The sequence below is a fragment of the Gavia stellata genome, chromosome 3 (genome assembly GCF_030936135.1).
Source record: "Gavia stellata isolate bGavSte3 chromosome 3, bGavSte3.hap2, whole genome shotgun sequence".
Classification (NCBI taxonomy): Eukaryota; Metazoa; Chordata; class Aves; order Gaviiformes; family Gaviidae; genus Gavia; species Gavia stellata.
Window position 1 is genome coordinate 24,631,729 of NC_082596.1, and position 23,880 is coordinate 24,655,608.

The window sequence follows — 23,880 nt, forward strand, 5'->3', positions numbered from 1 at the left end:
AGACAGCAATCATTTCATAGCCTTGAACTCAAAGTTGCCTTCATCTAGTTAATGCGAAGTACAACTACAGAAGTATGACATTTACCAGGTCAAGCATTCAGCCACGAACAAGAGAAGACCAAGACAAGTGCACTATACTGTTCATTTACCTTATTAAGTACTTAAAAAGCGTGCTCCAGATTTCTATTCTGCAGATACATTGTTAGCACGGTTGTACCACCGTTCATTGAACTGAAGGACTGAAACACGTTAAATGATGGAACTCGTTAGTTTGGAACTGTGCAAACCCTAAGACCATCTGAAATGATCAAATGACTGTATTTTCACATTTTACTGAGGTATGGATTGTAAAACCTGCTACCTTCAGAAGTACCAGTACTTGAAAATAAAACCTCACAATCTCATCCTTAGGTGACCCACACAGAATCAGAGAATCAGAGACTTTTGGGAAAGAAGGAAGAACTAAGCACTTAAAACAGCTATTCCAAGGGTTACACACCTGAAAATACAACAGTTCTTTCACACCATCAGATCAACACAGATTTAACTTTAAAAAACAGGACTGAAAGAGGAAAAATAGGACTGATAAAGACTTCCAGGGGTAGTCTAATCTACAATTCTGCTTCAAGTCATGATTTAACACATCTGAATCATTCTCCTAACACATTCTCCAAGACTGGTAATGATGGAGATTCCAAACGATCTCAGTTATTCTTGTCATGTGTTTATTCACAACAGATAAACAATAATGGGTCTAAATTATTCCAGTCTGCATAGAAATATAAAGAAAAAAACATATTATTTTCTTGTGGATGACCTTTATACACTTGAAGGCTGTGGTCTCCTCTGTAAGCTGGTCAAAACCCTTTATTTACTCCCAAAATCCATGGGTGTTTTGCAAAAGGATGACAGGTAACCAATTCCATTATTTATATCATCATCGTTGAGACTTGCATATCTTCAGCAATTTCACAATAGTGAAGTAACATTTATTTATGAAACTGGATGAGAAACATCTGCAGACCTTTAAAAAAATTTCTATGTTTGTCATTGATTAATAAAGCCCTTAATAATCCAGCATTTTTTACTTCCTCCAACAGCTTCACCTCTGAACGATCTTAAGTTACAACACTGCACCATATAAGGCAGCAAGGGTGGATGTTTCAGATGAGGGAAGCATGGAAAAATTATCCTGTATCGGAAAATTAAATGCATCCAGAAATTGGTGCCAAGGAGCGAAGCTTGGTGGCTTAGCTTACATCCTGGATTTTAAGCATAAGCTATAAATACCCATATACACACAAAAAACATTCTGTCTGTTAACTACTGTAAGTACGAACCTGGATTTAAAGGATATAGTTGTATGCACATTCACTAGCAGTGCTCTGTACCGCAATAAATACTTATCCAAAAGTATCACTTACTTACCTGAAGTTTGGAAAACCTCATTCAGTAAAGCTTCATTTACCACCACCGAAGTGACATTTCCAACAGGATGACACCAGCTCCGATAAATAGTTTGAAGCAGAAGTGTTTGAGCTCTAGTTGCTTGAACTGTCAAATTAGGAAGCTCAAATATGCATTCTGTTAGTGGGACATGAGCTCGCTTGGTCCTGTTTAAAATATTGAGAGAAAAAAAGGAAACTCATTACTTTGGTGCATAAAAATAACAACTTAAAAACTTAAGTCACAGAATACCAGACTATAAGCAGTTAGTTTGTAACGTTAGAGCTGTGTGCCTGTTAAATTTCTTCTTGGAAGAGCTGATTCTACTTAGACTGAAATTCACCCTAAATAGGACTTCTGTCACATGATTTAAACTTTACATCTCCCCCCAAAACATGAGAGGAAAACTCATATTTTCATCTTATTATCTCTTAGTTTTAAAATATTTAATACAAGCAATTCCAAGTGCTTCCACCAAAATAAAAGCTGCTCATAAAATCGTGCAATTACTAAAAATAGAGAAGAAATCTGTTCAAAAATTGAATTTCTCTGAAAAATTTTTATTTAAAAGCCTACAGTGAATCACTAAACGAGATATGATGCCCAGTGATCCAAAAAAAGCCTGCAGACAATATCGATACAACAAAATACAAACAAAAAGCCCCACATTACATATTCCATATTTTGCTGACATAGAGCTCTTTAAGTGATTCTAGTATTATTCAATGCCTTTTACCTTGTAATTGGGAAGGAGGAGCAGAGGGGGACAGGCATTGGAGGGGTAGTGCAAGGTACAGGACATTCTTTTTGGAAATAAATTCTTCTGTGACAATATAGTCCACTATCAACAAGAAGGCTCTACTATAACTATAGTGAACTCAGTAAGTTACTTTTTCTTCCTAACATATACACTATTACCTGAAATTAAGCAACAGATTGATTTGCTACATTCAACAAAACTGCAAAGGTTCTTTAATATTATCATTTTGGAATATTTACAGCAATATTATTCTTGACCTAATCACCTCTTCCTCCATCACTGAAATGTACTTTTTGTGCTATTTAGCAATATTTTCTCTAGTGTCCCCAAAATCTAATCACTGATGCACAATTAGCTCATTCTGGAGAATCTCCTCCACGAGAAGATTTTAGGGACAAGCCTAAAGCCACATGAAAATTAACAATACTAGGTTAATGTTCCATTGGGAATCAGAACCTGAAATGAGGGAAAGCTGCTGAAGCTGCTCACACAACCCCATAGCCCAGGAAAAAATCAGCCTTAACTGAAATGTTTGGGGGACTGAAAATGTAAAGACATCCCCTTGCAGACACTGAATGGCTATTTAGATCAGCAAAACCAAAACCTTCCAAGAAACTGTCACAAGCAGGCACAATACACTGCATCTCCTATTTAGCTCCACAAGAAAATGCTTGCAGCCATATGACCTAACATACATGGGATCATACTAGCAGTATAGACTCTGCAGGAGGCTCCATGAATTCAGAAACAGGCCATTCCTGATGCTCAAACGCTAAAATCTGTAGCAGCATGAAGTGACACAAAATGAAGTGACACAAAAAAAGAAGTAGACATCCTTGCACATTCCGCACCTGATTGAGAAAGTGGCCATTCACCAAGAAAACTGTGAAGAAAAAAGCACATCATCACTTCTCAGACCCATGATCATTATCATCTAGATGAAGAAGCAGAATAGCAAAATATTCTGCTGCTAACGCTTTTAGTCCATTAAGCTGCAGATAAGGCCTGTGTGACATATGAAACATGGTTTGGAAACAAACATTCTGAACATCGAAAGACATGTATCAACTAGAATGTTGCTACAGCCAAAGACATCACTTGAAATTTGAACTTGCACATACAAGCATTCACCTTAAGTCACAAACAGATCTCCTCCCTGAATTCCTTGTCAATACCAGGAAACAGCTAACTGAAAACCATTTTCTCTGGAACCAGGGGAATTCATCTCATCAAGTGTTAGATACCTACAGTATAAAAAAACATCCATACCCAAGATGGCTGTATAGACCCTTTTAAGGTAAAAGGAAAGAAAACAGCACTTATATACCTAACAGACATCCATTCATTCTAGGTCTGAGGATTACATGAACTGCTTTCTGCAGGTCACTATTTCTGCCCACTGCCTATAAAGGGAAATTAAGACAATTATCCCAGCTGTGGATGTCTACACCATAGATCAAAGTTTCACAGATAAAGCCCATCCACAAAAGCCAATTCCATTGCTCCTCACTAAAAATAAAAACAAGGGAATAAAAGAAAAATTTATTCCTATAAAAGAAGATACTGATTAAAGATTCTCAGAAAACGGATGTAAATACAGGTGGAGAACAAAGAACAAACAAAAACAGATGTGGTAGCCTTCTGTAATAGCAATCAGTATTCTTTAGACCAAGGTTTTCAACCTCATAAAGCTTGGAATCAGGATGACCTGTCTCAAAAATATTGAGAAGAAGGGGGAGAAAACAGCAACAAGACTGCCTCTGAGTTGCAACTCATTTTGAAGCTAATGACACAACTGTGCTGCCAGCTTCAAATGCCATTTGCAGAAAAAACACGGATGAAGGAAAAATATTTCATTATTATATGTGAGAACTCAGCCTTGTGTCTGGTAGTAGATATTACCTTCAGAATGAAAAAAAAAAAAAATACAGTCTACTGTTTGAATGAAACTACCAGTCTTTGAAGTTTGGAACTACCAAATTTTGGACCGGTACAGCCTCTGTTACTAGGAAAAATCAAAACTCGTTAGAGGCCTTTTCAGAAGTAATTTTATATTAGCCTTTTTTGGTTGATTGTTTTCTTTATAGCAGTCACTGACACTAAACAGTGAGTTAGAACAAGGAAAGTTACATCTGCCCTGCTTAGGGGAACCAAGCATTTCCTACCTACCTTTTCTGCTAACAACCATGTAAAGATCTTTCCAGATTACATGAGCAGACCACATGCTGGCCTCACTGCCTGAGATCACTACTCTATCAACTGTAGCACAGTCAGTCACCAAAGGGGTAAGAAATATCTGTACAAAACTCCTGAAGCTCTTCTGTCTCTTAATTTGAGGTTCAAACACATGGCACACCTTTCCTGAAAACGTTCTTCTCCCAAAAAGTACAAATGCCACATGTGGCCATCTGAGAAAAGAATGTATCCAAACACATGTCGTGGTTTAAGCCCAGACGGACTAATCACCACACAGCTGCTCACTCACTCCCCTTCCTCAGCTGGACAGGAGAGAGAAAATATAAGGAAAAGGCTCGTAGGTCGAGATAAGGACATAGGGAGATCACTCACCAATTACCATCATGGGCAAAATAGACTTGACTTGGGGAAATTAATTTAATTTATTACCAATCAAAATCAGAGTAGGATAATGAGAAGTAAAACCAAATCTTAAAAAAACAACACCTTCCCCCCACCCCTCCCTTCTTCTCGGGCTCAACTTCACTCCCGAACCTCTTCCACCCCCGAGCGGCGCAGGGGGACGGGGAATGGGGGTTGCGGTCAGTTCATCACATGTTGTTTCTGCCGCTCCTTCCTCCTCACACTCTTCCTCTGCTCCAGCGTGGGGTCCCTCCCACAGGAGACAGATCTCCACAAACTTCTCCAACGTGGGTCCTTCCCACGGGCTGCAGTTCTTCATGAACTGCTCCAGCATGGGTCCGTTCCACGGGGTGCAGTCCTTCAGGAACAGACTGCTCCAGCGTGGGTCCCCCGCAGGATCGCAAGTCCTGCCAGCAAACCTGCTCCAGCGTGGGCTCCTCTCTCCACGGCTCCACAGGTCCTGCCAGGAGCCTGCTCCAGCATGGGCTTCCCACAGGGTCACAGCCTCCTTCAGGCATCCACCTGCTCCAGCGTGGGGTCCTCCACGGGCTGCAGGTGGATATCTGCTCCACTGTGGACCTCCATGGGCTGCAGGGGGACAACCTGCTTCACCATGGTCTTCACCACGGGCTGCAGGGGAATCTCTGCTCCGGCGCCTGGAGCCTCTCCTCCCCCTCCTTCTTCAGTGACCTTGGTGTCTGCAGAGTTGTTTCTCTCACATATTCTCACTCCTCTCTTCTCCGGCTGCCGCTTCCCGGCTTTTTTCCCCCTTCTTAAATATGTTATCACAGAGGCGCAACCACTGTTGCTGATTAGCTCAGCCTTAGCCAGTGGCAGATCCGTCTTGGAGTCAGCCGGCATTGGCTCTATCAGACATAGGAGAAGCTTCTAGCAGCTTCTCACAGAAGCCACCCCTGTAGCCCCCCCGCTACCAAAGCGCCGCCACGCAAACCCAATACAACACATTTGAAACCTGTTGATGCAAGAAAGCTGTTTAAAAAAACATTTTTGTCTACACCTCAAAAAATAAGCTAGTTAGAAAATTAGAACTACTTCAAGAAGAGACAAAACAAAAGCTGAAAATAATACTAGTATTAGTCAGACAAATAGGGAAAGATGCTGCCTGGTTAAAAAAAACTAAAGAAAAACACTTTGACTCAGATAGACAGCCAAAAGGAACTAACAGCCTAGAACATATTCTGACAATTTCTACCACACAACACGCATGAGAGGACACACAGAGATCACTCCCTTCTGCACACAATTAGATAAAACATATCTCCCATTTCAGCTCCTCAGATGTACATACATTCCTCCATGTAAATGTACATCTATCCATATAGTAACTAGAAGAAAAGCTCTGGGTTCCATGAAAAGCACAGGCAGAGACTGCAATACTGTGGCCTTTTCTTATGCTGGTCCCAAAATAGAATTCGAACTTGCTTTCCTAGAATTTCCTAGAGTGTAAGTCCAAGCTCCGTAATTTATCAATTTAAGCAGAAAAGGTATGCGTAAGTAAAGGAGTATATAAGGCGATTCTGTACTTCGGAAAATCCATCCCTGTATATATACGATAAATAAAAAAATTTTAAAACTCAAGATTAAACAGACAGCACAAACAATTTACTTCTATGTAGAATCGAAGTTGGAAGGCTAGATATGCATGTTAGCAAAGCTTTTGCAGGCATTGCATGAAATGTAATGCATGGTGATATCAATCAGAATGTTTCCTAGTATTCCTTTTTTTCAAGCCATGTATTGTGATTTTTTATCTCACTGCAGAATTGCACTGTAACATTTTTCCTTTTGTTCTTTTTCCTTTTGTTATCCTTTCAGATAACTTATATTTTCTACTTTTCCCTCTTATTTCTGAATATTATTTTGCAGGATTAAACTAAATATTTCAGAAAAAAGTGTCTAATATTTCAAAAGACGTGTTCCCTAATGTAAAATTGGGAAGGACGAAACAAGGCAGAAAACCTTTTTCAGCAAAATTCAGGATGAACATGACTCCATAATAATTCCACCTAAAATAACACATTTGTATTAACAAATTCATGTACTTTAGGAGGGGTCTGAAGAGCTGTGACAATCGCAGCATAAAATATGACAGTGGAAAAGATTTTGCTTTAGAAGTTTGACTATTCATTTAATACATATTAAAGCTACTGTACTGAACTATGCTAAATTTAAAACTTAAAAGTTTCACATAAAACAGTCCCTTAGGGGCAATAACAGTGTATGAATTTTTTTTTTAACAATATGCAAATTCTACACTTATTGTACTTTAACAATCCCATAGGAATACAGTCTACTGGTCCTTTTCAGATAACTTTGGAGGAATGGGAAGTTGAAAAAAATAAATCCTTTTTTATAGAAAAAAAAAAATCAAGGCGGGTGAAGCATTGTACCATGTGTGCAGCAAATGTTGCTTAAAGGAAATTTTAACTGGACCTGGCCAGTGATGAAAGTACATTTATAATTCAGGATTTATTATAATAGTTTTGAAACACAAATAATGCATTTAAAAGAACTTAAAATACAAGTTTGCTACCAAACTGCACCTGTTAATACAGAAAATCCATCATTAATAAGGTACTGAGCTATATTTAACCAAGTTTTATGACCCAAGAGATATATTCAAGCACAAGTACAAATAATTTTTTCAGTAAACCAAGTCAGATCTGTGTTTCTGTATTGTATCATTAAATTTGTATTAAGCAACTGAATGTGACTTCATATCAGAACTAATCACCATATTACAACAGTTATGACACATAACTGGAGTCTAAAATTACTATTTAAACTGCATTTTAAAACTGTAACAATAATAGAAATAATTATTTCTCAAATCTTTACACTCAAGAGTTAAGATGCAGTTCTGAACACATGTTCATTTAACTGAACAGGTTAAAAACTACCAATTCAAACACTATTCTCTAGGGGAAAATAAATCCTAATGTAACTAGCAGGATAGGCAACTCATTAAAGCTGAACTTGGACAAGTTCCAGAATAAATTTAAGGAAATATGAACAAGCAAGTCTTGCTGTGTAGTGGCATGGAGTGAAAATGAATCTGTCCTAATTAAATGATTTTTAAATACACTTTGGTTGTACCCAGTTTGCTGACAAACTGTAATACAGACTTGCTGAAATATTTGGATAAATCTGGCATACCATTAAAGAAAATAGTTTTCTTCGCTGTTTTTGAATGAAAACACAAATTGGTCCTTATTATACAGCATGCATAGGCACCAATATAACCAATCCATGTAAGTTCACAGGCCTGCTATGAAATATTTTCAGTTTGTAGACTTTAGGAACAGCAACTCATTCTTTTAAAATCAACACCTCAGAGTGATTGAAAGAATATAGTGGTGAACAGCTGGCTCCACAGGTTTATATAGAGTCCCCAACTGCAAAGCTGGAACCTGCAAAATGTTTCCAAAAATTTAATTTTTGTTATTACTCATATCCTGTACAGTAAAATACGATTAGTTCATTTTTTCCAAAATAACAAAACCAGTAACCTGCTACTAGAACCCAGCAACTGTGCCTTAGAACCTGAATGTAATTTAAATGCCTAAATAATTTCAGTAAGCATTTGCACACCTTTCCTCTTAGGCAAACAGCAAATGTATGCTGGTTTTATATTTGTCATGAACAAAGGCTTCATCTACATACCTACAACAAATCCGTATTCCTACTTAATCTGATGTTTCATATCAACTTAAAGAAAACGACAATTTTCATCCTTTTTCTTAACTTTTAAGCACCTATTATTGGGTAACAGAAACAATGTCTAGCTACTTAATGACAGATACCAAAACTCTGAAGGGAGCAGGCAGGGAGAGGAAGAAAGGGAAAGGAAGTTAATCACTAAAGTCTTGGAATTATTATTTTTTAAAAATGCAAGACTGAAGTCACTACCACTCACAAAAAAACTAGTCATATCTCATGTCTACATAGGCTAACACCTTTTTTAGTCTTCAGACAGCAACATACAGTTATTTGTACTAGAGGACCAATTTTTATCAAAAAGTAATAATTAAACGTGCTTTGGAACACCTCATTCCAAAAACATCTCCCAAGACCGATGTCTTCAAAACCTCTTCTGCTCTTCTATAGGCTTCACTAAAGGCTGCCTGACATCATATGTCATCTCTTATACAGGTGAATTGTCAGCAGCTGCAGCTGCCTTTGCCTCTTATTTGTAGGGAACACTGCTAATCATACAATTTATAACAAGACAGAAAACAATGAACTTCAAGATTCACCAACTTTTTTCTCTTTTTTGATGAATAAAAAAAATAACTTTTTCTTTCTGAATATTTTAGATACGGGATTAGAAGGGAACAATTTGATCATTTCAAAACTGACTTTTGTATAGTATTTTTTTTAACATCAGTTCTGGAATTGAAACTGTCAGCGATGAAAGATGTTTGCAAAGTGTTAAATTCGTAAGTATCTTCAGAAAAAAAACCCACAGATTTGCTTTCAAATTGTTTCAAGGAAAACAACACAGGCAAAGTGCAAGCTTCAATATGTCTTAGAAAATTAACAGAGAATATCCATTCTCAACTGTCAGTAGAATGTGTGTTTTAATGGAACAATAAAATTTAGCCTTATACAGCAAAGCAAAAATAAATGCTTTATTACAAGAACAAAAATAATTGCTAAAATGAAACAAATATCTAACATGAAGAAACCTTGCAACAAAAAAAAAATCCCTTTGAAGCAAGGAATGCAAGACTCTGGATACACATGTTAGGAACTCTAAACTTGGATTGCTTTTAAAGTCATTTAGTTTGTTTTGTTACACCTGGACATTAAAAATTATGATCATTAAAAATTATGATCGTTACATGCAAATAATAATACTGGCTTGTGAAGCAACAGGGAAGTGAGAAGCAGTGACCTCAGTGGGACTCTTATCTGCTGTGAGACACAGCAGAGAAAATGTCAAAGGCTGCAAGAAAAAACAATGACCTGGAATGTGAGGGTAGGAAAGTCTTAATTTTCCTCAGCTTGAATTAAACAACACTAAGCATCAGATGAGTCTTTCCACCCACTGGATTAAAAGTTTAAGAAAGAAGGAAAGCAAGCAGTCTATCTCCATTTCAAGTCAAGTCATTGCCTATGTGCCTCAAAATGCAACAGATTTGAACTAAAAATCTGTTGATATCAAGAAGGGATAACCCAAAAAGGGGTTGGGTTTTTAGTCTTATTTTTGGACAAATGATAAACTAAGGTTAGGCTGCTAAAACTGTAATGCAGGAACATGTTAAACCTGCAGCTACATTAGAGAAACATATTTAGGATGTTCAGATCAAATTGAGCTTACTGGCTTTGGGAAGGGTCATCAATGGGACAGATGCTAGGGATGCTGGGGGTTGGGAAATCAGAAAACAAGGGATAAGAAACTCTCTTCGTGGAATGCAATTAATGCCAATTTAGGACATTGGTATTACTTACACTTAAAACATCTATTCTTTCCTTACTTCTCCACCAAGGTCTGTAACTTTATGTGAATCTAGGAATCTTATTGTCATTGATTGTATTAGTGGGGACAAGGGAAGGTATATGACATTTAGCTGCATCATGTCCAGAGAGATCCAAATGTAAGGACCATGAGAAAAATCGGTACTTATTACAGTGACCAAAGATAAAAACATATTAAAAAACAAAACCAAAAAAAACAGAAAGAAGTCCGGAAAGAAGCAAGGACTTTCTGTAGGGAACCACTGGCTTGATGAAGGTAGTACAGAGGGAATCATACCAGAAGCAGAGCACTTTTACATCTAATATTTGAGTTGTGCCTTGTATCTTTTCAAGAGAACTAGCTCTTACTCCGAAAAGCATCAATGCCAAAATAAATGCAATCATTATCATTTACCTCCTGGTAAATGAAAGTTTCCCTGACAGGGGGTGGGGAATCAGCTGGAACTTAGAGATGCTGTAACTAAACAACTGCAGATGACCAAGACCACCAAAACCACAAGATGTAACCAGGTAAAAGTTGCTAGTGGCCATTAACCTCCAAACAGCAAAGATCTGTGTTTATCAAAACAAAGCAAGTGTTACATTTTTCTTTTTTGTAGATTTTGTAAATCTACTATCATTGCTTTGGATACCACAGTGTAATCCAATCTCAGTAGCCACAGGGATGGAACAGGGTTTGGGGAACTTCCTTCCCACAGAGCAGCCTGCTTTACTGTCCACAGAAGCAACCTCTCCCTCCCCCCCGCTTCACACAATCCCAGACGCAGCAGCATAGCCATTAAATCAATCCTCTAAATCTGCCACACAGAGCCATTTGGTTGCCATTAGCAGGTAAAACAGGGAGCCAGGAGGGCTCAGAAACATACTAGTGCTCAGTGAAGAAAACTGCACCGACACACATCTGCCGAACATGATGACACTGAACAGGAATAGGACACAAAGGCTGCTGCCATTTGGCAAGGAGATCCATGCTTAACCTGGTGTTATCAGGGGAGCAAGAGTCATGACTGTGGCAGCCCTGAGAACAGCAACTACTTCCATTATCCTTTCATGCTGTCAGAAGTAAGAGCAGTAGCTCTCAGAAACCATCCCTTCAATCTGAAGGAAATTCCCACAGTCAATTCAGCAGCTAATAATACAATCATTTACAAGGTATTTTTGTAGGCTATAGGATATGATTCTGTAGGATGGAATTTTGTTGAATTACTAGGAGCACAGATAAGATTTTTTTAATATATATTTCTATCTAATGTGATCTTTTAAACTTGCAGTCATTATTTTGTTTTTAAGTTACTGTCAAGTTACTTTTCTTATTCTCAGCAGAGCTGCAAAATTTGGCATCTTAAGTACAAATTAGTTACCTCCTAATAAATTTATTTCAAAATTTGCAGATATTTAATTTCTTTGTTTATGCCATTCTATTAATGACTTCAAATTTCAAACTCTCTTCCTACCTCAAATTTGCAATGTGACTTTCCTCTTTGCTATTTCTTACAACACTTCAGAAATTATCAAACATGTTCAAAAATAACATATACATTATTTACAAGAAAAGACCCCAGCTCGTGGCCCCTATCTATGGTGAGGACCTTTCCATTTGCCAGCACAGCTGACCAGACATGACCCTATCCTGTGGAAGGAAAAACTTAAGTGTAGAGCTGTATTTTACACAGAGGAAAACTTCCTGTCCCAGAAGTCTGACCCTTCTCCAAACAACACAGATGTGAGGAACTCTCAAGACTGCAGACATGGAGAAGAGAAGCTTTGCTTTCTTCTCATCTGAAGACATCTCCTGATGTAAGGATATTAGCAAGTCTTGCAAGCTAGGAACAGTAGCTTGCGAGAGTTAACTGAGACACAAAATAGCTCCTTGTTCTGGCAAGCAAGGAAGAACTGCTTCGAGCAGGAATAATCACAAGGACAGATACACAGACTTTGCTGTGCTGTTAAAGAAGCATCTTTAGAGTATTTCCAATGAAATGGTTGGAAGATGGGAAAAAGAACATAAAAATAGAAGAAACTCAAAGCACATGAAGAGAGCAAACTGTATGACTGAATTTTCTTTGAAAGTGCTTGGAAACTGAAAGTAGGGATCACGAAAAACAAAATTATATTTAGAGCATTAAGAGGAAGACAGTTGTGGAATGAAATGCTGGCAATGGGAACAGAAAGAAAATACTCACTTCTAACCCATACACACACTAATACACACACCCTCTTTCCTGCCCTCCCTTGCAAATTTCTCACGTATACCTTTTTTGAATACATACTCTTAACTCACCTCTAAGTATTCCCATGAAAACTGTGTGAAACAGAAAAAAGTGAACAAATGTAGATAAATTTCCCTAATTATTCTTTTTCTTGAAGATTATTAACAGCTGCAAAGTTGTTAGAAGATGGACCACAACTCACTGAAAGAAGCATAAAACTCACGTTTTGTTTCCTCTCTGAAAGCTTCAAATATCTTCTTGGGAACTAACACAATTTCAAATTCCCTGCTAAAGAATCAAGAGCTGGACACAACCCCTACTTCTAGTAAACACTAACAACTGATCTAAATAAGAAACATTGTCCAAAAAGCTAAGTTGGTTAGGATTTGGGGTTTTCTGTGAATTTCTTCTACTAAATACTTTTGCATATGGTTTATTTTGTTTCATAAATGGATGAAATCTTTTGCTGGAAAAAGACGCTTTAACAGCGAGAGAAAAAAGGTTGTTTGAAGTTCTGCCAATATTTTTTTATAGCTAGACCATAAAGGTCAGAGGGGTAAGAAGGTGCATGTCTGCACTGGCTAAAACAAAATAAATATTTGGACTAAAATACTGCACTGAATGGAGATGCCACAAACAAAGTACACAAGACTAAAAGAAATGAAGCCATATTTCTGTATTGACAGGCAACTACCGAATTCCATTAAATCCGAAAAGGTAAATAAATGCACCTACCTCCACTCTTCCTTGCCTGAAAAGTACCCCAAAAGCCAATTCTAGTATCCTTTAAGATAGAAGTTACAGCATCAAAAAGAAGTTCCTGGAAGGGGGGAAGGGTGTTTTTTTTTTCTTATTACCCAGAAAAGCCTTTAATATAGCAAAGGATGGATCAAGGGTATCATCAAACAGCAAGGACATGAATGAAAAAGGTGTGCTAACGATTTGCATGCATACACTGCATAACAGCAAAAAAGAGTATAAAGGCTGTTAAAATTATTATATTGTGGCCTCATTAATTAGCAACCTCAAAAGAATTTTAAAGGATATCAGAAGCTATTTAAAGCAAAACATTAAATCTCAGTAGATGCATAATACTTTTTACTTCAAAGACTACAGTTATTGTTAAATCTAAATTTACCATCTTAAGCATTGACTTTACACCATTCTTTCCTCAAAAATAATACAAACTTTGAAGCAGATTCTATGGATACAGTTTTTTGTGTTCACTTTTGGTCTATTCACTGTAAAGGTCTCATTACAACTATTTCATTATTTAAAAACTCCACAGGCCCTAGTGAGTCTTCAAGACCATCAAAATTATCACATACACACATACTGAATAAAAAATGCTATCAGTAAAAGACATTGGAAAAACATTTTCTTGCTGTGATATATGTACACAGCCAACTCTAGATGTATGCAAAATAAAAGAGTATAACAAATACAGGTACTTTCAGAGCAAGAGACTAAGTCAGTGACAGCATTATAACAATTCCATTTCCATTCTCCCTTCTTTTAAAAATTAAACGTGTAAAAAACAGATTCTTAATTCTGTCATTCTGCATGCATATGCACGTTTCTTGACTATCAAAGGAATATTCTAATCATGCTTACCAAATATTTCCATTATTCAATTGTTCATTTTGGAATTGGTCATTAAACTCAACAGAAATGCTAGTTAAACATCAGCAAAGAAAGTTAATTAAAATTTACTTTAAAAACCCGTAGGCTTTTGTTTAAGACACATACGTGTCATAATAATTCTGATTAATTGAAAAATGGATCCACAATTCTTGTATTAGTGCCTTAACCAAGATAATCCTTTCATTTCTTGCATCAATATCAGAAGCACCTGCAATAGGTATAATTGATTTCCAAACCTCTTCTGAAACAGATTTTATTCTCTTAGTTTACTGTTTAAGGGCCTCATCCCACATGAGCCTGACTTCAGTTGTTTTCTTGTTCTTCCTTTTTTGTTCAAATTGCCCTCTAACTTTCTCATCCAAAACATGTCATACTAAAAAAATCTAGTTCAGAACCTGGGAGCTGATGTTCTTCAGAAGATTAAAACCTAATGAAAATCAGAAAGTGCCTACTGAATATACAGGCCCAGTGGAGGTCCAAACATTTGCATGTGTTCCATACAGTACCTGTTCCTCAGTATATACAGCTGACAGGTTACTTGAACTTATTTTAAAAGGCATTGCTAAAGAAGTAATTAAAAAAAATAATACAAAGCTATAAACAGCTAGGATAAAAGCGCTTGAGGAAAAATGGTGAGGAAGTTTCCTTGTACACGAACAATACACAAACACTTAGCCTAGAACCAAAGACAGATCCTGATTTATGAGAAGGACTATTCCCATAGAAAAGAAAAAGCACATCTGGGTCCCAGAGGGAACAAGCATGAGGAGAATACAGCAAACAAATGATACTGGACACAGGACAGTATGCTTCTCCTACCTACAGATGAACAGAGAAACAGTAAAGCGGCTAAGGTATTATGGACAGCTGAACATGCACGTAAGCCTTTATATTTGGTTTATTTGTTGCTCCAAGTGAAGATAAATAGAGAGTGGTTTTTATAATAATATGTTTTTAGTCACGATTTATCATGGGTATCAAATTCAACTGACTATCACATTAACATGCTTGTAAGAACAGGTGCATAATTTAAGACTATAGTTTCTGGTACCTCGCTCCAGGTGGAAGTGAAGCCTACCACTCGAGAGTGAAGCTCTGCAGACTCAAAGGATATGCTACAGCTTGTCCAGCAACATAACAATCCTCCATAAGCATAATGAAGGTAACCATAAAAAGAGAAACAAAATCAGCAATTCTATATAGCTTGTTCAATGAGCATATAGCTTATTCAAGAAGCGTTTAAACATACTGCTTTGGTGAAGGAGGATTATTTAGTATACAAGGTGAATAATACAATTTCAGAAACATAATTCTGTAGGGAACTATACTAGAAGGCCTAATGCATAAAAGACAATCTAATTTTTCTTCAAGTTACTGTATTTAACAACTACAAATTTTTAAAACAGTGCTTTCAATCCTACCAACTCCCATGGAAAGGTAAGAGAGCAACTATAACACTAAGGTACACTCCTACAAAATCCTATGTAATAACCAACATATGAATGGGGATGGCTAGCAGGATGACACCACAGTTGACCTCCATGCCCTTCAGTTTCAGGGTGCAAGTTTCACACAGGTTACATCCTTATTTGCCAACTAAGGAAGACCAAGTGCAGGCTCCAGTAATGGTGTGTGGCTGTGCACACTGTTTACCTGTTAGCTTGCTCTCTACCAGTTTCAGGCCACGGCAGCCAGCACTTTCCCAAACAATGCTGAAGGGACCAAGCATGCCAGAAGCTGACCCCAGTCTGAAGCCTGACCATACCCTTTCTTAGCTTTAATTTTTCTTTTTCCCCCCCTCCTTTTGGGAGTGGAAGGGAAAGCTACAGGTTGGCATGTGGATATGAACTGAGCCACGACAGGCCGCCAGGCCTCAGGGCCACAGATTGATTTCTGGAATGTTTTATTTAGTAGTATAGACGCCAGCTCCAAGACTATTTCTCTTCTGATTCACAGATACACTTAAGAGACGAAAAAAAAAATCCACCAAATTGCAGGCAAAATTCTGGAGAAATAAAGGACAAACACTGTGTGTAAAGAACTGCCACCAGTGGATCTTTCTGTCCAGAGTTTACATGGGTAAAGCCTCATAAACTGAGAATATCACTGAAAATCCTGACCAGATATTTTCTACAGATAGTGTTACCACTAAGTAAGAGAAACAGAATTTCCAAACACATCTAGTACAAAAGGAATATATATTAGGGATTCAAATTTTCTTTAATTTTTATGCTGCATAACAGCACTTCAGTTTTAAGACAATCAATTTTTCATACCTTTCACCAGTCTCAAATAAAGCAAAAAGCGGCTTTAACCCTGAAAATTCTACACATTTTGAAATAAATACCATTTGCTTGCTTCTAGTACAAATGCCAGCAAATACTGACAGCAACAGTTACAACAACCAGGATAAAGTATTCACCATGTGCAATCACTTTCCCTGGACACATATTAGTTAATAGGCTTAATTTACTTTCACTGAAGAGCCTTGACAATTAATTAGTCTAAATAACTACATTGGAAACACTACAGATGACCACCCTTTACTGTCAATTCTGCTGAATTTCCTCCTCATGGACAATACTAAAAAATACAACTGCTTCCAATTTAAATTGATTAAAAATGCACTTTTAACAGATTTGCTGAATGCTGCCTGCCACATCTGCTGAGACACAGTAACATTAGATCTGGACTTGATTTAAAAAAAAAAAACAACACTGGAGGTTTCCAAATGAAGTTAATTTGTAGTCACACTAATCAAGCTGCAAGTCATGCACTCAGAATGCAAACCCCCTCCTGGACAGAGGGTTGTTCCTGGTAACCAACCACAGCTCCTTCAGAAGAGTGCAGCTGAAAAGTGCCCCAAAATGTTCATGTTGAAACTCAATACGTTAATATCACTGCAGATTAGAAAATGTTCCACAGACGTTCCTTAAGCATCTTCATCCTTATACACAAGCATGGCCTACTTTAACTTTTATAATGAAAGATATATTAAACCATGTTATCAATGAAAAATCATTCTCCTGTTAAAACTGTTAAATAACCCTGTATTACCATACACTGTTTGCTATATCAACATACCTACTCCTCAAACACAAAGATGCACAGTAAACCAAACTTCTGAAAGTGTCAAATTCATTACTCAGAAAGCTATATTGAAAACAGACACCAATGAATTAAAAAAAAAATCTGATTTACTATTATGCTCTTTGATGCATTTTCTAGGCAATGGCAGAGAAGTTCACCTAGACTTTAGTAAAGCCTTTGACACTGTCTCCCACAGTATTCTCCTGGAGAAACTGACTGCTCATGGCTTGGATGGGTGCGCTCTTCGCTGGGTAAAAAACTGGCTGGACGGCCGAGCCCAGAGAGTTGTGGTGAATGGAGCAAAATCCAGTTGGCGGCCGGTCACAAGTGGTGTTCCCCAGGGCTCAGTACTGGAGCCGGTCTTGTTTAATATATTTATCGATGATCTGGATGAGGGGATTGAGTGTACCCTCAGCAAGTTCGCAGACAACATCAAGTTGGGTGGGTGTGTTGATCTGCTTGAGGGTAGAGGAAGACTCTGCAGAGGGATCTGGACAGGCTGAGGCCAATGGTATGCAGTTCAACAAGGCCAAGTACCAAGTCCTACACTTGGGTCACAGCAAGCCCATGCAATGCTACAGGCCTGGGGACGAGTGGCTGGAAAGCTGCCCAGTGGAAGAGGACTTGGGAGTGTTCATTGACAGCTGGCTGAACATGAGCCAGCAGTGTGCCCAGGTGGCCAAGAAGGCCAACGGCATCCTGGCCTGTATCAGAAACAGTGTGGCCAGCAGGAGTAGGGAGGTGATCGTGCCCCTGTACTCGGCGCTGGTGAGGCCGCACCTCAAATCCTGTGTTCAGTTTTGGGCCCCTCACTACAAGAAGGACATTGAGGTGCTGGAGCGTGTCCAGAGAAGGGCAACGAAGCTGGTGAGGGGTCTGGAGCACAAGTCTTGTGAGGAGCGGCTGAGGAAGCTGGGGTTGTTCAGTCTGGAGAAGAGGAGGCTGAGGGGAGACCTTATCGCTCTCTACAATTACCTGAAAGGGGTTTGCAGAGAGGAGAAGACCTTATCGCTCTCTACAGTTACCTGAAAGGGGGTTGGAGAGAAGAGGGTGCTGGTCTCTTCTCCCAAGTGACTAGTGACAGGACAAGAGGAAATGGCCTCAAGTTGCGCCAGGGGAGGTTTAGGCTGGGTATTAGGAAAAACATCTTCACTGAAAGGGTTGTCAGACACTGTAATGGGCTGCCCAGGGAGGTGGTGGAGTCACCATTCCTGGAGGTATTTAAAAGACATGTGGATGAGGTGATTAGGGACATGGGTTAGTGGTGGACTTGGCAGTGTTAGGTTTACGGTGGGACTTGATGATCTTCAAGGTCTTTTCCAACCTAAATGATTCTGTGATTCTAAGTACACAATGCTGAAGCAATCCAGCTTACTCCCTAGACTGATTGTTCACATCTGAGGGAATTCTACACAACTGCCTCTGCAGAACCCAGGAGAATGACTGTTTCTGTCTGGTTTTGCACTGCCCATATTACTGGCATATCTCAATAGTTCGAACAGGTTTTCACACATGCTTGCTCTACCTCACATGATGCTGATGTGGCTGAAAGTCTCTCCCATCCCACATGCTGATGGCGTCTGTTCAGGCACGCAATCTCAGATCTTTCCTGTTTTGAAGGATACCCTGAATTTTCATCTGGTAGTTATATCCAATTACTGGCACAACTAATAGTCACAACTGAACGCTACAAAATGAGTTTCATGTGTTTTCAACCTGTTTCTGCTTCTGACCTAGGAACCGAGCATGCCCCTCAACTGCCCATGTGAAACACAACCCACATCCAATCTAAATTGACATTACTCTTGATTTACTCTGACTAGTCAATAAAACAGGCTGCCAAAATCAAGACCCAAGTGTCAATTTATTGGAAAACTTCCTAGATTTATGATCTAATGTTCACAATCTGTGGATATCTGGCTCCATGTTTCCTGCCAGCAGGGTCCGCTGCCCTCTCACTAGCACAACTGCACTGAACTGCATGACGGCTACATCTCATGACTGTCAAGCTCACAGATATACTGTGATTTCTAGTTCTAAGCAGCATTACTCCACTGGACGTGCCCTGCGAAGATGTTTCAATCAAAAAAGTAACAAAGACAGATAGTTCACCCGATCCCCCATTATATACTTTCAATCCTCTCTCCACTCTTATCTTCACTGCTTGTGGATCAACATGAATTGCTCTCACTCTGGTCAATTCGTTGTGATACCATTAAATGCATACAGGATTTTCAAGATGACCCATAAAGCAGACATGAGCAGGTGCACTTCATGACTCGTATGGGAGCTTATAATGACCTTACTGGATTGTGTAAGGAGTCTAACAATGAATTCTGTCAATAAGATGTGGTATGCCATACCACTATGCAGCTTTGATTAAGAGAGGGATGTTTGCCTTGTAAGGGATACATGATGCAAGAAAATGGAAGTAAAGCTGTATAAAAATACAAACACCTTTACATTAACAAAGGTTTGAGCAGAAATCTAACCAGTAATAACACAAGGTCTTTAAAATCCTCAGGTTTCGTAACATAAACATTAAAGTTATGAATTTTAGAAGTTAAACTAAATTATGTGTACAAAGCAACCATTTGGCAACTAGACAGTGACAAAGTCAAAATAAAAGCTAGGAAGTCAGGTAAGAAAACACGAAATGCTGATGTTCAGATCACTGGCAAAGTATGTTTCTCAATATCCTTGTATAATAGTTAGCCAAAAGGAGGTTACAACCTAACATGCCAATCTAATGTAAAATGTAACAGATTCTAGAGACGTAGTAAATATTTACCTTTACAGTTAGATCTGTGTTGAAATATTAAGAACAGCTATATTTTCTAAATGTTCTTAAGGGTTCATCAAAACAAAGCCTAAAGAAACTGCACATATATGTACTATGTGAGGATCTCTGTATCTAGATTTCTGTAGTGATCTTTCAGTACCATGAGGGCACATATAAATAAAATAACTATGTCAGGACTGTAATCCACAGCTTTCACAAGTGATACAAGTGACATCGTTATCTCTGGGCAGCTGAGGTGCCCAGTATATGATACATGTGACTTCCTTTAACAGCACAGCAAATTTTAAACTTTTGTCAATAATGGATAGCTCTTCAATAAAAACACTGAAGGAAAGAGACATAATGCCAGCACAAATCAAATCTCACGTTGTCAAGAATCCTTCCTCATCAGAAACTGCTTCACTAAGATTAGCTCACTGCCTATGTTTAAGCTGAAATTTATTTCCTAAGACAGTATCTGCAGGAAACAGTTCAACAGAAGGAGTCTTTGCAAAAACTGTATCCATTTAGTGTCTCAAAGATATTTTTTTTTTTACCAGTAGTTACCTAGACCTACTTGCAGGTTTCTATTCCAAATTTTTGTTCTGATAGAGTAACTATTCAAGAACAATCAATTAACTGCTCTGTACTCTCTAATAATTAAAGTGCAGTCCATGAAATCTTAGATACTAATTTACCCAGCAGGTCCTCAATTTGTTCATGAAAGATTCATTCACACACTCAAATTTAACATGACGAGCTATTAGCCAAGTCTGTACTGGTGCTTCCTTGCAGACAGCAAACCAGCAGCTATTGCTCTGGTCTCAAAATAAGAAAGCAGAGACTTACTATCAAGGAAACAGACCTCTTGAAAATAGACTACTGGACCAAGACGCTGAATTAAAAGGATGCAGGCATAGCTCACATCATCCCCATTTATAGCCTTATTCCAGCAGTGTTTAGAGAGTCTCAAAAGCTGTCACAGGTGGAGACAGTGAGAACCTTCCCACAGACCCGATAAAGGAAAACAAGAGTCTTGAGCACTTGTCACAGGTAGGGAATTGAGAGAAGACAGGTCAAGAAAAGAAGAAAGGCAACAAAATAACACACTTAACTGGACCAATATCTACCTCAAAACATACAGATAACACTTTACTATCAATCCAGGTATCAGAAAAATTCAGAATCTATATTCTTTAATGTTACTTTAATATTCTTCAGAAGTACAACAAAGTGATACTGCACAAGTGATAGAGGGTTATAACACTAAAGTATATTACACTTAATCAGCTCATCTGTTACCATAGATATTGTAGCCAAAAAAAAAGAAATCAGCTAATTCCTCTCAAGATTTCTGTCTGGCCATAAACATTCTTGTCATTCATTCTAGGCTTTTGACCATATTCTGCTAATTCTCAGTTGTTTTTAGACATCCTCCTGAAAGCTTTGAAAGCTGCTTTACAGTCTGGCATGCAACACTACATAAAGTAGTTGTAAAACACTGATATTAACATTGTATTTTGCATCTTGTTATCCTTGACAAAAACAACAGACCAGATGTTTTTACTTTAATATAAAAATAGATCCGCTATACAATTTAAAAGATGTCAAAGATTTAGTTAACTAGTGAGCTTGAGCACATTTCTTTTATAAGAAAAAAGTGTATTAACTGAAATTAAAACAGACATCAATCTTGTAGCTAAAACAAAACAGCACTTTTGTAACATTTGTGGTTATTTACTGGAATTTACTGGGCTGATGTTGCTGAAATTTTATCTGTTAAAACATGCTACCAATGTTTATCAACTAGTTCTAAAAAAATAAATATTACTACGGTATTTAATGCACCATATACATTTTGAGATTATTTTATTGAAACTAGAAAAGAAAGCTATTCTACTGATTTATGTCAGAAATAAAGTTGAGATTTTCACTGCTAACTTAAAACATACTACCTATGGGATTCCATAACAGTTCATAAAATGTCTTTGTTTTTAAAAGGTATGGTCTGTGGTATATATTTTCTACGAAGAAATAGAAGAACACATGTAGCATCAGATGTGTGTGCTTTAAGAAACTCTGGAATGTGAAATCTAAAAATCCAAATAAAGCAGGTGGTATAATTGGGGCAGGGGGGGGAACAGGACGACTGAATTTAAGTTTAATGACATTACCAGGTTATCCTACCAGACTAATTCTCACTCACCGCATGACTTCAATGAAGCTCTCAGTCCTCATGCCGACTTCTATTTAGCTCAAGTGCTATTTGATGCATTTCATCTGGAGTTTTATTCACTTCAAACTACACTTCATTTAACCAGGCTGCTGCTGTACTCATTTGTTTTTCTACTTTATTACCCGCAAATTGGTGTTGTGTAGTTTAGATAAATTGTCAGAATAAGTTACTTTTATATAATTATTTCACACTGTTAATAAATAAGCAAGCTTTAGAAAGATATCATATCACAAAATGAGAAAGCTATTAAAATTATTTTAAAATACACTAGACTACAATAAGCGTTGGTCTTACAAGATATCCTAATAAATGCTGATAGATGATTTGCTATTTTAAGGCAGGACCATTCCCCTGCCTCCACTCTCCACAACTACTGCTCATTTTTGTTTTTCTGTGTTATTAGTCTACCATACTCTATTCTCCAGCTTGGCATGCAGAATGTATTTTTAAAAGAGAGAGAGAAAGAAAGAGAGTTAGATAGAAGGCATGAGAGAGAAGCAGAGACTGCATGTGAGAGAGAGAGAGAGAGAGAATGTGAGCATGAGACCATGCACACATGAGAGAGCGTGATGGCAAGCGTGCAACAGCACATGTGGAAAAGCACAAGAAACTAAGCATGAGCAAGCAAGAGATAGAGCGCAGCAAGCACAAGCACACACAAAAGGGAGCAGAAGTGCACTCATGAGAAAGCATGAGCACTTGAATACCATGAACTTGTCAGATGACAGGTTCTTTCAACCATTTTTCACTTCTAAAATAATTTTTGTGTTTTGCACAACTAACCATGGGTTTTATAATGTACGAAATGAATTTAAGTTTACCATTAAACACTAATTTATTTCCACAGTTTACTAACAAGGATCATTAACCAGAATTTAGTGTTAAAAGCCAGGTCATGTCAAGAAAGGATGTCAATCCTACCAGACTACTGAAGTACTCTGGTGCCGATTATGGGTTATCCTGGTAACATTTCTTATTTTTTTAGCAAAATGCTGCAACAGAACAGCAGTTCCTTTGAAGTGGGTAGTACTTTTGTAAACTATTGATGGAAAATATGAGAAAGTCAATTAGGTTGCTACCACCTGGTGGTGTGCTGATTATGCTAAAAACCTCTTATATTTAACATGGTATCACAATTTGTGAGAGAAAAACTAGAGTATTTTCTACGTAGCACTATGAACAATCATATAGTTGCGTTTGGGTTTTTTTATAATCCATTAAACTTTCACAAACAACTGACTGTTACAAATTAGCTATACAACACAGAATGTTTGAAGCCAAACTATTTAACACATTAACCTGTTCTCCTGTTACCTTGTAATTTTATGTAAGATTCTTTGTACGGATTTAATCATAAAATAGTATTACAGACAGCTACTGCTCAAAATAAGTGATAAAGAAAACTAATGTTCTGTCCAAAGTACTGACAAAATGCATTTTCTTGAAAATAGTTTTATAAATACAGTTTATTAATAAAAACTATTACACACAGACATTTATGATTACAGGATTTAACCTAATTTAAATACTGAATTTCCATGGCATTGAAGTTAAAAAAAAAATTGTAAGGCTCATTTTATAATAAAGCACAGAATTATTTTCAGAACAAACG

The 23,880-nt window shown here is 37.7% G+C and overlaps 1 protein-coding gene across 1 annotated transcript in view; it reads right to left on the minus strand.

Annotated features, from left to right (window-relative positions):
• VPS13B (vacuolar protein sorting 13 homolog B) overlaps window positions 1–23,880 on the minus strand; it is a 490,950-nt gene that overhangs the window by 377,377 nt on the left and 89,693 nt on the right. Inside the window, exon 16 of the mRNA XM_059815701.1 lies at window positions 1,429–1,613. Within this exon, the coding sequence (XP_059671684.1) occupies window positions 1,429–1,613 (185 nt within the window). The remainder of the gene's footprint in view (window positions 1–1,428; window positions 1,614–23,880) is intronic.